Genomic DNA, 14,527 nt, shown 5'->3' on the forward strand with positions numbered 1-14,527 from the left:
CCAGGGTGTTTCAAATCATTCATCGTGCAAAAGAAAATGCAAAAGTTGTACACCGGGGAATTCTAAATGGGCATTTTTCACTCGTATCACCTTTTAAAGACTAAACAATGGTTGGAAAATGAAAAGCATTGTGAGCAGCAGCCCTTGTATCGAGTATAAAGGAGAGCAGGAAGTGGCGTTTCACTTTATTTCGATGTTAAATCTACAGCCCATGTGTTCTCTAAAGGGCGATGGGAGGAGGAGAGAAGAGAAAGAAGGAAGGGTGAAAGGCAAAACAAAGAGCTGACAGGACAAATCTGAAAGGACAGATCGTTTATTTCAATAGTGCCGACCAGATTGGAAAATTGGAGGGAGGGGCACCCTCGAGAGAAAGAGGGCGAATTGCAACATCCAGTCTTTGTTCCTTTGCATGTGGGTGTGTACACAACACACACATACGTCAGGCTGCCATAACTCATCATCATCCCACAAGAGAAAGAGAGAAAGGGAGAAAGGGAGAGGCGTCTTCCAGTTATCAACACAATGCAAATAGCAACACAGTTTAGTCTGTCGGGCCACATCGAGACACAGAACAGCAACATGCAGATTTGCGTCGCACCACCTTTCAAACGCTCCTCAAGCAGGTTCAATCAAAAGAACTCCATAAACTACCACGTCACTGCAAGATATCATGGATTTGACTGGAACGCTCCACCGACGCCATTCATTTAATTTGCACACACTATCACAGCCGTTGACCTTTGACTTGACATTTCGCGTCCATGTGCGTTCTCGAGGCAGCTTCTTGGTCACACAGGGCTTCTCTCTCTCTCTCTCTCTCTCTCTCTCTCTCTCTCTCTCTCTCTCTCTCTCTCTCTCTCTCTCTCTCTCTCTCTCTCTCTCTCTCTCTCTCTCTCTCTCTCTCTCTCTCTCTCTCTCTCTCTCTCTCTCTCTCTCTCTCTCTCTCTCATGTTCTGCTTTTAACTATCCATCCACACCCTTCAGAAAGAGAGAGGGGGCGGGGGGGAGGAGACTGGGCCTGTCCAAATACATTACAGTAACCATTTGGAAGACAGTGAAAGAGAGAGGATGGGAGGAAAGAAAGTGGGACACGTCAAGAAGCCGTGGGCACTCACTCTGCCACTGTCCAATATGATCACTGCCTTTGTAATGCTGCATAATCACACAGTCTTCAACAGTGTGCGTCGGGGAACCGCTGCCGTCTGCAGCGCTCCTCTGTAATCATCACTTTCTATGGGTGTAAAAACAGGTTGCATGTTGAAAAATCATCGACACAAACATTGATACGAGGCTGACGTTACATTAGAAGCTCTGCTTCTCGTCTCTACGTTATGCTAAGCTAATTTGTCCCCTGGCTCTAGCTCCGTTAGCTAAACATGTCCTGTTTCTTTTGTCTCCAGACACAGAGGCGGAGAGGAACGCACTGAAAGAGCACGTCTACCCCAAACTACGAGACTTCTGCAGGGAGAACTATGGGATTGAATTCCAGGTAACTGACTGCATGCATTCCCCCCCCCCCCTTTTTTGCCACCGAGATGTTTTCTTTCCTTCTCTCGTTTGCCAATACTGACTGTTTAAGTGCCTTCGAATCTACTCCATGGCTGACACACGGGCTGGAGGGGCCCCAAAGCAGCATGCGGAGGGTCTCGCTCCCCTTTAAGCGGACAGAAGGCCAGCGAAGATAAGGCTTCCGTCAGCGAAGGCTGCCACAAATCTAGCAGCCGATAAGGCAGCGTGACGCGAGGGCCTTCCCTTTGTTGTCGTCTCCCTGTGGTGTCCACTGATCAAGATCGTTTGCATTGCAAATCAGCACCACTGTACACGGAAAGATTGGTATCAGAGGTTTGTTTGTCGAACAAATGCAGGGGAGCCCTCGAGTCAGGGAGAGATTTCTGCCACAGATTGTTCCTAGAAGGATTGGAGGAGATTGAGGGGGGACGTCAGTGACCCCCGGATTGTTTTCGCAAAGCCGTAGTCAGCAGGGTGTCCGCGGCTAATTCTCATTTCATGCTGAGAATGTTTGGATCGTAAAACAGCTCCGAGCACACACAGTCAAAAAGGTGTTGCAACAAGACTTAATAAAATAGTGTTTAGAACACTGGGCAGTGGAAATGTGTCTTTGCTGCAAAAACACAAATGACACAAATATCCGGTAAAACACACCAACAGCACCGGCTGTACAGGAAATAGCAATGTGCAAATGTGTCCATGTGTTTGAATACTGGGTCCGAATGGCAGTCGGACTGAATCACTTTTTGAATATATTAATCTGTAGACAGAGCGTTCTTATAATGGTGGCCTGATTGAAGGACTTGGAATGAGATGAGAAGGAGCACTGAAGGGTCCTGTGTGATGAGGGTTTTTTTTAGTTTTTTTTTTACGTCTTACGGTGAAATAAAGAATCCCATAAATATTCAAACGTCAACTGTATTCGTCCGGTTTTTACTTTCACACTGGATGCACGAGCGGTAGCAATAGGACCACGACTGGGGAGATGAAAATCGGTACATCCTGGTACCATGCAGCAGGATTTGCTTTGTCAAAGACGCGCGGTAACCAGACCAGGAAGATCTAACAGCCATCGCTGAATCTCTCAAATGCCTGCGCGTGGCAGAGAAGTGCGAGAGGAGCCAGGCGGAGACGGTTTTGGCTCCGGTATCTGCGGCCACGTGTCTGTCTGGTGATTCAGCTCGCTGTGACGAAGCGTGAGCTGAAATGATTATGCAGAGGGCATGGGAGTTGATACTGTGACTCACTTACTCTCCCTCCTCTTCCTCTATCCGAACCCCCGACTCCTCATCCCCACCCACGCAAAGTGAGAGTTGGCACCTTGGCTGAAACCACAGATGACTTGGGTTCGACAATAATTTGTACTAGTACGTGCAAGTTTAAAATGTTGGTTACGAGTCCTGTACGTTATGTTGAAGCCGGAGTAGATCACAGTTGCATTCATCGTTCGCTTTGATTTGTAATTTATGTGCGATTCCCGCCTCCCCTTTCACACACACACACACACACACACACACTCCCGTCTCTCACACACATCCGCTGTTTCCATCCAGCACGCTCCCTTAAGAGGATGGAGAAGAGATGGAGAGAGGGATGGATGGAGGGGAGGAAAGAGGGCACGGAAAATCCAGCCTGGGGGGGCCGAGGGCTGCGTCCTCATTCAGTCAGCGCACAGCAGCTGGGGTCAGCCGTGATTATTATTATTATGGATTTTAGCTGAACTAAGCTGGTCATCATCACCCCTTTATTCACTCTCAGAACACAGAATTGGACCCCAGCTGAGGGATCCAGATTAACTTTGATTGAATGCGGTAGGGTCCCGCTGTATCGACACTTATCTTGGGTCCAGCACCTGAATGGAGACGATGGCGAGACGTATGCTGCATTATAATCATTTTAAGAGAAAAGTGGGTTTTTGACGGGAGGCAGAGAGTGTGAACGTGAAATGAATTACTGCTCTGTCGACCATGGCTGCTTGTTAATTGGACCGGTCGTTTTTTTTGGACCATATTTTGCATCGGATCTAATTATTCTCAGGTTTACGTCGGATTTGTTTGCCTCTCTTTCTTTGAATATGAATTGATTTGTTTATAAATCCGGTTTGGATTGATTCAATTTGTTTTTTTTATTCATCTTGTGGCTTGGAAGGCTCCTGAGCAACATGGAATATGAATTTGTCTTTCATAAAAATTTTGCAACCGGCCACTGTCAGTCCAACAACCGTTGATTGCAGATATATATCAGGAGATGTGTTCTACGTGTAATGTTTTCTGAGTTCTAAAAGCTCTCTTTGCTTTTTTTTACTCGTACAGAAACAGAAAGAACGGTGGTACACCGTCTTTATTCAAGTTTGCCTCGTCAACTCAAAGTAAAACTTCATTCCACTCACCGCAAACCGTCTGGTTAGTCTTTCCACTGTTCCAACAATCACAACCTCTGGTTTGATCCACCACAGTCATGGCGGCTGCTTTACTTCCACCTACAACCCGGTTCATAGTCTCAACCCCCAGTCCGGTCATCATGGCTGTGCACATGCTTGACTGTCACTTTCTCATTTGGTTTTTGAATTATCCCAGCTCTCCCATGATCTTAACCCCATCTTCGACCTCTTCACAAATCATCTTGTTACAACGGAATCACCTCAGCCCACACGCAGGACTTGGAATGAATCCCGACTCCCGGTCAGACACGGTGCAATTATAATAAAAGTTCTTCCAGCCACGGCTGTGAGATTCTGTTCAACGGCTGTCACTCCGACGTGAGCCGCGAGATGGGAGGCAAAATGAGGGGTGAGATGACATTTCAAGACGATTTTAAAAAACCCGATTCGTGTCGTCCATTATGCTTGAACTTTTAAAAATGCGGGAATACGTCCGTCCTTTTTGACAGAGCTAAATTGACAATGCTTTTAGAATATGTCACCCACTTAAAAATGTAATTATCTGATAGCTAAGTCGTACTTTTTACGAGAAGCAAAAATTAACCACCTGAAGGAAATGGTACAAAAGGTCTCAAGTCGAACTATGTATTTTTCGAGTTTTCCGATTGATATTTCAAAACACCTGGAGAGACCGTTCAAAGCACGACGTATTGAACACTCTACCATCGGTTTACCTGCTGCCATTCTGCTCAATTTGTCTCTTTCTTCTCTCAGTCCGTTCCTTTCTCTCCTCGGCAGTCGACCATCATCGCCATTCACGCTCCACCTCTGAGACGGTTGTTTTCTCCGTTCAGTCCACAGAAACGCATCAACATGCCAACTGCCTCCACAGCAAAGAAAATCAAAAATCAAATATTGAAATGCCTCTGAGGTTTCAGCTACACTGTGCTTGTAGAACCCCATGGGAGAGCTACTCAGTCCTATTACTGTCACCGTGATGATTATATTTTCACCCCTGTCAGTTTATCCGTTGTCAGCAGGATATCGCAGAAAATATGAGCATATTTTTTGTGACATTTGATGGACAGAAAAACAAAAAAACATGAAATCATGACAGTGTTTTCATCCAAAACATGGAGACTTCTTGTCGTTAACCAGATTTAATAATCTTGTTAGTATATCGAGAGATGAGTAATCGTAACATGCAGAATAGTTCTCCTTTATTTCAAGTGGCTTTTAGTAACACCTACACTTTTTCACCCACATACTTCGGGCCCTCGAGACGTCTTCGCTCAGTTCAGCATTCTTTCGTCTGACAGCACAATCATATAAAGATTGAAGATAGTATAAAGTGATACATTTTAGCTGCAGACAAAATGGGAACAATTGAATTTCATGTCTTTTCTTGAACTTTCCGACATAAATACGCGAGGGGTCGCTCTCCGAGTCTCCTTGAAGAGGAGCGTGCTTTGCGAATGTTTGCAGTTTGCAACCAAAAAGAAGCCGATTTATACTCGATCACTGCGGTGTGGACCTGCTGGAGAGCAAAAGTGAATGCTTTGTTTACTATTTCGCAACACACCCGCATTGGTTCAACAGGGTTTCGATGAGTTTTTCGATGAGTTTTTTGCCGGTGTCGTTATTGGTTTGTGGAGCTTCTAAGTTCTCCCATTTAACTCTCAAGCGAACAGAAAACGCATCCATATAGACCTTTTTGGTGCCGATGTCATGATTACATCACGGTGTTAGCTAGAGGCAAAACAAAGGAAAGACTGGAGGCCAACATGAATCCCCTCAGAGTAGTGGGCTAAAGTTAATTACACATAGATCTTGCTGTGTTGTTGGGGGCCGACACCGTAGGAGTAATGCTCCAGCATACCTTTTGAGAAAACAAAACTATGATTTGAGGCTCCAGCGAGCTGAAATACCGTCGAAGCGCTTCACAGATGGAGAGAAAATGTTGCTAGTAGTTTAGCTTAGCCTTCTGCTAACTAGCATCACAGCTGCTGCACCGTAGCGGTGAGCTCGCCGCTCACACAAAGCTAAACCATTAGAGAGATGGAGAGAAAATGTTCCTGGTAGTTTAGCCTTCTGCTAACCGTAGCTGCAGTCGTGAGGCTGCGGTTAGCAATCGGTTAAAATATTAGCAACATTTTCTCTCCATCTCTGAAACGCTTCGCCGATATTGACTTTTTTGGGTTCCTTTCCAGCTGCTGTCAATGCTGGAATAGCAACATTTTATGCAGGATAGTTCAAGGCATCCAAAGATTTATACACCCTCGATTTATCTTTACCACGATGCTTCATTTCGCTATCGGGTGTGTAGGGGTCGGCCAATCTGGGCCCACTGATTTCTCAAAGAACACCCCGAGAGTGACGGTACATATTCAGGGAACCCATTTTCTTCAGCCATTGTTAAAAAAAAAATACATGCTAGACATTATTAGCTCACTTATGAGTATTAGCACTCTTAGACCATAGGAATAACATGTATGAATTTTGGGATAGTGCCCCTTTAAGAATGCTGGTCCTAAAGCTCCTCTAAAAAACCCAAAATGTGCTTTTATTTAAAGGGCATTGCCAGCTGTAGTGTTAGAAAAATGAAAAATGCATCTCCCTGAGTCGTTTTATTAAAAAGGTCTGCTCCCTCCTCTGCTGGGGCCTCATTACAGTCACCTCGAGTCATGTGATCTCATTGCTGTTGGCGACCTCATGTCTTTGACCGGCTCTTAACCTTAACTTGCTGTGGTTGAGCTGCACTGTAATTACCCCGGGATGTCAGAGCTTGACACATTTTCTTCGAAGGCATGCATGTGAAATTTCCTCTCGGCTCTCATCATTGGCGACCTCAATCAACTCCATTAGATTCATTAAGTGAAAATTGACCTCTTATCAAAAGCAGGCAGACTATTGAAATAAGCAAAGTAAAACATAGCATTAAGAGGTCTAACATTAAAGTCTCAGATCCCTGCTTAACCTCCCTTCCTGCAATCTGTCTGTGCCCGTTTTCTGAAACTCAGTTTTATATGCATTTCATATCATTGCAGAAATGTTATATTTGGCCATGGATTTGCTGCTGAACTGCAATTTCCTTGAGCGCTATAAAGCTGTATTCATCAAACATTCTTAGAGATTTACTTCATGTTCCTTGCCTATTTCGGATATTCCCTCCTCGACGGTTTCTACCCTTTTCTCCTTCATCCATACTCCAGTGAAGCGCAGCCGGTGGTGGGGAAAATTTAATCAGTGTATCCTCCCTGCTTACATGCACACAGGTAATAGACGTTTTCATTTAGCTTTTAATTACCTTGCATCCTCCCAATCACCCGCTGAAACCCGATCATAATTGGGGGGGCGCTCATCTCATTTTATCCCCCCCCCCCATCCGCTCATTGTCAACACACGGCCGATTGCCGTCTCCCACACGTGTGCGTTGGAAGTTGGAAGTAGATTAGTGACACTGATACGCAATGACTGATGTGCCAAGCAATGAGCTGTCCACATCAGTGAGGGATGCTTATCATGCGTGTGTGGGAGTTGTTTTCCAAAGTAAAAGCCTTTAGTGGTTCAGATAATAGAAAGGGGGCTTGTAACTATCAGCCTTGTTATAAAGTTTTTATCCCACATCCATTTGTCTCGCTCTTAGAAAGACTTTTAAAACAATTGGTCTGTCAACGAATCTTTTCAATCCCAAACATGCTCTGGTTCCAGGCTCTCCAACGTGAGAATGGGTGCCTTTTCACTGTTTTACATCATCTGAATCAATATGTACAATGGAAATAATTACAAATGAATTAAAGCATCCTCTGCTTTATGGTCAGTGTGACTCTAAATGGACCACAATGTACGAAATGAACATCATGCTGTGTTGAAGAAGACTTGAAACTAGAGATTGAGACCATAAACTCATGTTTACAATGTTTACTGAGGTAATAAATCAAGTGACAAGTAGGGTCATGCCCTCATAGACTTCTATACAATCGGACAGGGCCACCCCCTGCTGGTCAGTAGAGATAATGCAAGTTTTGAAACACTTCCACACCAGCTTCACTCGGAAGAACCGGAGGTTGCAACACAAATCTGAACGGAAATCAAATAAATATGTACTTTTGTGCTTTCTAGTATTTGCTTGTTGACTTTAATGGAAGTTGAATCGCCCTATCGTTGACAAACGTATCCATGGCTTTGGTTTGAGGCCTTCCAGGCAAAAAGGTTGGTTGCTACTGGAATAATTGCTCATGAAGATATGTGTTAGTTGCAGCCGGAGGCAGCTGGTTCGGTCTCCTTCAACAGAAACGCAGCTGCTCACAGACGCACAACAACAATCAAGCAGCTGAGCCGAGGTGCAGCTCCAGCACTCCCTGCTGCTCCGCCAATAACGGGAGAGGACAATATCTCCCCGACTGTCAAGTCCCACACTGTTCTGCAGAGCTTGACTAGAGATATATCGACTCAACACATTTAAACCTGGGAGAACAAACAATCTGCAGCCACTGGGTCAAGTTCTGAGAAAACACGTATTTTATTCTGCGCAGGTGCATCAGCTTAAATAGACAGTCACATGACACACTCACACCTGAAATGCATTGGCAATAATTGGGAGCACAATCAGTTGCTTCAATTAACACCCCCACTTGATCACACATTATTGACAACCATAAATCATACAAGGGGAAAAACATGGAAACCAACTGCACTTAACTGCACTTAACTGGCTATGCCCCAAACAAGAACATGGAAAAAGTAAGTAGCTTTGCTTTAGTAGCTGGTTTTGTCATCAGGTCAGCTACCATCCGGTCTGTTGGGCAATACTCCAAACATACTTTACAGTCATTAACAGTTGATCTCACAAAATGGTATTTTATATCAATGTGCTTACATCGCTGTCTGCTCACTGGATTCTTGGCTAATGCAATTGTACCTTGGTTATCTCCAAAAATCTTAGGTACATCATACAGACAGTCATCAAGATGTTCAAGCAGTTGAGATAAGTAAAGACACTCTTGTGTGGTTGCGGCCAACGCCATATACTCTGCCTCACAAGTTGACAGTGCTACCGTTGGCTGCTTTTTGGTCTTCCAGGAAATCAGAGGACCATTCTCACTCAGACTAACACAATAACCAGTTGTACTGCGTCTGTCAGTTGCATCACCTGCCCAATCTGCATCACTGTAAGCAAACAACCTCAGCTCATCACATTTTCTGTAACACAACATTTTGTCATTTGTGCCCTTCAAATATTTCAGTACATGCTTAACAGTTGTCCACTGCTCTTCTGTCGGCTCACTGAAATGCTGTGACAGTCTGCTTACAACAAAGCTCAGATCAGGTCTGGTGCATGAGGTTAGGTAGATTAGGCTACCCACTGCCTCTCTGTATTTTCTGGGGTCACCTAGCTTCTCATCAGTGTAATGCAGCTCTGGTTCACAAGGTGTTGACCTGGGCTTACAATCCTGCATATTAAACCTGTCAAGCAGCTTGTCAACATAGCTCTGCTGTGACATGGTCACACATCCATTACACTGATCAAAAGTGATACCAAGAAAATTCTTCAGTCTGCCCAAATCTTTCATCTGGAACTTCACAGCAAGCATCTTTTTTACTGCTTTTAAAGCACTCTCATCACTGGCTGCAATAACCAGGTCATCAACCCAGATCAGTAGGATCACCTTGTCATGTTCCGTTTCTCTCTCATAAACACAGTGATCGGCTGGATTCTGTACAAACATATTTTCACATAGATAGTCATGCAACATTATGTTCCAGTTTCTACCTGATTGTTTAAGCCCATATAGTGACTTCTTTAGTCTACACACCATCTTCCCATTTGTCTGAGATTTTACATCATAACCCTCTGGCTGTTCCATGTAAATCTCACAATCAATTGGTGCATGTAAGTAGGCGGTTTTAACATCCATCTGATGCAGGATCAGATCCTCCTGGGCAGCTTTCTGCATCAACACTCTCACACTAGTCAGGTCGGCAGTAGGAGAAAACGTTTCTCCATAATCTACACCCATCCGTTGACTGTATCCCTTGGCTACATAGCGGGCCTTGTACTTGTCAGATCCATCAACATTGGTTTTGAGAGTATACACCCATCTACCCCCCACTGCTTTCTTGCCCTCAGGTAAGGTGGTCAGAGTAAATGTGTTGTTATCCCTCAGTGCCTTCATCTCCTCATCCATTGCATCTATCCACTTACTTGAGTTGGATGAAGACACAGCATCTCTGAACGTCTGCGGTACATTACAAACCATCCTGTAGCAATAATCAATGTTGATCTGAGCCTGATCACTCTCTATCCCATAGAAGTCTGGCCTCCTCCTCTCTCTAGCAGGGTATCTCCGTGGAGACTGGGATTCGGGCTTGACTCCACCTGTCTGTAGGCCTATCTGGCTTGGACCTGGCCTAGCTTCTGGGATGTCGTTCTGCTCGGGTTTGTCAGGGTCAGGTCTGGTTGCGTTAGACTGCACACCAGTGTCATCGTCGGACATGTCATCAGTCTGCTGTCCCTCAACACAGGACATGAACCTCACCAGTCGGTGCTTCATCACCTTCCTGCTGTCAGGGTAGTAGACCATATAGGCTGGACTGTTCTTGTCATAACCAACGAAGATGCCCTTGTCAGACCTTGACTCTAGCTTCTTCCTGTCCTGCCTGTAGGCGTAACATACAGTACCAAACTTCTGCATCCTGGAGACATTAGGTCTCCTTCCTGTCAGCATAAAGTAAGGTGTCTCTCTGGTGCGGTTGTTGAAACATCTATTCCTCACCACTGCTGCTGTCTGGACCGCATACGGCCATAGCTCCTTGGCTAACTGGCTCTCCAAGAGCATACATCTCGCCATGTCAAAAAGGGTTCTCCAGTTACGCTCAGCAGTGCCATTCTGGTGTGGTGAGTATGGTGCTGATCTTTCATGTCTGATTCTATTCCTACGCAGCAGAGCTTGGTAACCCTGCCCTGTGAACTCTGTACCATTGTCAGACCTGATACACTTCACTTTCCCATATGGGGCTGTGTCGGCTAGAAACCTCTCTGTGGCTTCTACAGTGTCCCTCTTGTACTTTAGATAGTACACAAACACTGCACTTGAATAGTCGTCAGTAAAGGAAAGTGCATACCTATACCCTTCCTTGGACTCTGGGTCAATGGGGCCTGACAAGTCAGTGTGAACCAGCTCTAAGGCTGATTTGGCCCTCACATCAGGCTTCCTGTTTCTGCTCTGAGTGAACTTGCCCTGAGTACACACTTCACATATCATGGATTTGGACGCTTTACCCCTGATTGACATTCCATCCACAACATTCTCTAACTTCATGACATCATCAAAATTACAGTGCCCCAAAATCTCGTGCCACGTCTGAATATCATGACAGCTCATACATTGATCATCACAGTCATTGTTTACTGACACAGTAGGCAAATAGAACAGTCTGTTATGCTCATAAATGAGGAAGCGCGTACCGTCTCTATACTGCAAGACGTTTTCTCCTTCCTTGAAGATCACCGTTGCCCCACGATAAGTTGCAGCTCTCACGGAGAAGATGTCTTGGGGATACGAGGGGATGTACAGCGCCTGCTTCAGTGTGGTACTGAGGTGCCGCCCCCTGCTGTCGATCAGACACACCTCGGCGTCTCCTCTGCGCTCCGCGACCCCCGTGCAGCTTGTGCCATCGGCCAGCTCCACGCAGTGCGTCTCGGACTGGAATCGGTCATCGAAGTTCTTGAACTTCGCCAGGTCAGTGATGATATGCGCCGTCGCACCGGTGTCCACCATCAAGCCCTTTCTGGTGACACCGCTTCCTGGCTCGCTGGTCACCAGCTTGAACACGAAGGTGTTGTCATCCATCTCCTCGGACACTCCACGCGCGTTGTCCCGCTGCCACTGTCGCCATCCTCCTCGCCGTCCGGTACTCTCGCCCTGGCCGTACCACTGTTGACCACGCTGACAGTCTCTTACCTTGTGACCTCTCTGGCCACAACGGAAACACACAATGTCCCCGCTCTCGGTGCTGCGTGCACCTGCGCCTGCTGGGGCAGCCCTCCTTGGATGCGCCTGGGCCCTCATGACATTGTCGTCGGCCGCAGCTGTGCGCATACCTTCAGTGCTCTCATAACTGCGCAACTTAGTCTTGAACTCCGCAAAAGAGAGAGTCTCATAACTTTGAGTGATAAAAATGGAAAAAGGCTTAAATGAGTCTGGCAGCCCCTTCAAAATCATTGCAACCAATAGTCCATCGCTTAAAACCTCTCCAGCATTACGCAGCGCTGTGATCGAAATCTCAGCACGTATGACATAGTCAGTCACACTCTCACTACTCATCTTTTGCAAAGAAGTCAGTTCTGTATACAGGCATACAATGCGGGGCTTACCCTTGCCTGCATAATAGTCACGCAAAATCCTGAGCGCTCCACGCCCGTCATCCGCTGCCTCTCGCATGACCAGAGACAAACTTTTGTCATCAAGGAATTGGATCAGTTCCGCGTACGCTTCCGCGTTCTTCGCCGCATCCTCAGCCAGTGCGTTTTCTTCTGCGCCATCGGCGGGCTGATTCAAAATGGTGTCCTTCAGTTTCTGCAACCGCAGATGTCCCAAAAACTTTGTCTCCCACAGTTCATAGTTCTTTTCGTCCCCATTAAAAACAAGACGAGACCAACGTGAACTCGTATGTCCGCTCATGGTGCTGGCACTCCAATCCGTGAGATACGCACACAAGCAAATGTCTCTCAGTGGCTACTCACGCCGGATATCTCTTTGCACAAACGTCTAACGCATCTGGGCCCATAACCTGTTCTGCAGAGCTTGACTAGAGATATATCGACTCAACACATTTAAACCTGGGAGAACAAACAATCTGCAGCCACTGGGTCAAGTTCTGAGAAAACACGTATTTTATTCTGCGCAGGTGCATCAGCTTAAATAGACAGTCACATGACACACTCACACCTGAAATGCATTGGCAATAATTGGGAGCACAATCAGTTGCTTCAATTAACACACACTCTGAGTTTCAGTGCCGTCCCGGTTAATACGGGGCTGCCAGTCACTGCCGTTCTCTGCCACACTGCGGATGTGCCAGTCATTGTGCCAGGCTAAACTCATTTGAGCTCGTCTGGAGAGCAGCAGAATGAAAACCAGAGCCTGTAATGCATCTTATTGTAAGCCACATGTCAATCCCCATCAATTCCTCACCTTTCTCTGCGTTTGTACAGTTGGAATTGTCTGAGCTGCCAAACCTCGTGACAAAATGTGTTGAGGGGTTTCTATTTAGAGGTGCAGGAGAACGATTCTGCAAGAACATTGAATTGGTGTTTTTTCGCACATATTAGAAAGTGACCCTTGGCCCATGTTTGTGTGTTGTCAGGTGGTGGACCTGTACTGGGGTGCGGACCCAGAGGAGTGGGACAGTCCGGAGCTGCAGCGACTCAGGATGAAACTCCTGGAGGAATGTCTTAAGACCTCAGCGGGACCATGTTTTGTTGTAAGTATTGCAGCAGGTACACACAATGTAATGGATTTTGTCCAGGAAAATCCTCTAAAAATCAGTGTGTCCCTCTCCATCTCATTACATGGCTCTGGTATGGCATTAAAGCTGGATTGTTCCCAGGCTGTTTGCTTTTGACGATCTAATAGCTGCGTCAAACGACCTTATAAAAGTGAAGTAATAATTTCGAAAAATGACGCGTGAACGTCAGCTGCGTTCGAAGTCCTTGTTTCCGTCTCTATTCCGCTGACAGTGGATAAATGTACGATGTAGAATCCTGCTCTCTCTGTTTCAAACAGTGGCGATATCATCGCCACTGGAGCGCAAAACGAGGAGAAAGTCTCTTATCTTGGGCAGGCTTATTGAAAAGTCCATGCAAAGCTAAAATTACATTTGTATGAATGAGTTCTGTGAAGACTTGTGCAAGGGGGGGGGGGGAGAGAGTGGCATGACGCATAATTAGGGTGACATTTGAGTGATCTTTTTCAGATAATTTTAGGCCACGTAAAAAAAAAAAAGAGTCAGGCACAAGGAAAGAAAAGGACAAAGATAGGAGGGAAGAGGAGGAAAAAGACGGGAAGAGGAATTGATGGTGAATTATTCAAATGGGACAGATCAGTTTCTCGAGGTTGAAATTGAGGTGAGAGATCACAGGGAGACGTAATGCATTATGGGTAGGGGACAGGAGCCCAGTTCTCCAGGGAACCTAATCTCTTTCCCCAGACTGAGTCTGGTGTTTTCTTCTTCTTCCACCCTGCATGCACTGCTCCGTCCTTCCTCTCTCAGTCAAACTCACTTTTCAGTGCAAAACACATGCAGCTTAATCAGTCAGTCATTCTAGCTTATTTACAGGACTTAAAAAACATGTTTTTTTGTCTATTTGACATGAAACAAAGTGCGTTCAAAGCCGATATTCAGCATCAAGGTTCCAAACTCATCACTCCTTGCGAGCAAACAACCTCAGCGGAGTTTGTGGACACTACTAAGTGCAGTATTGCAACATTAGCTCCAGAAAAGGCTGTTATATGGGTTGAGTGAAGCTTAAAAACAGTATTTTTCCACGATATAAATAAACCGCAAGAAACATCATAACACACGCGTGCCAAATCACGCTCAAAATTCACCGCAAGAAATGAATTCACAATAAAT

At 45.7% G+C, this 14,527-nt stretch overlaps 1 protein-coding gene across 1 annotated transcript in view; it reads left to right on the top strand.

Annotated features, from left to right (window-relative positions):
• The window catches only part of nwd2 (NACHT and WD repeat domain containing 2), a gene marked incomplete at its 5' end in the record, with an annotated part of 36,790 nt that overhangs the window by 4,622 nt on the left and 17,641 nt on the right, over positions 1-14,527 (top strand). The window contains 2 exons of the mRNA XM_079295686.1: positions 1,401-1,489; positions 13,259-13,375. Of these exons, the coding sequence (XP_079151812.1) occupies positions 1,401-1,489; positions 13,259-13,375 (206 nt within the window). The remainder of the gene's footprint in view (positions 1-1,400; positions 1,490-13,258; positions 13,376-14,527) is intronic.

Source organism: Melanostigma gelatinosum (assembly GCF_949748355.1).
Source record: "Melanostigma gelatinosum genome assembly, chromosome: 23".
Classification (NCBI taxonomy): domain Eukaryota; kingdom Metazoa; phylum Chordata; class Actinopteri; order Perciformes; family Zoarcidae; genus Melanostigma; species Melanostigma gelatinosum.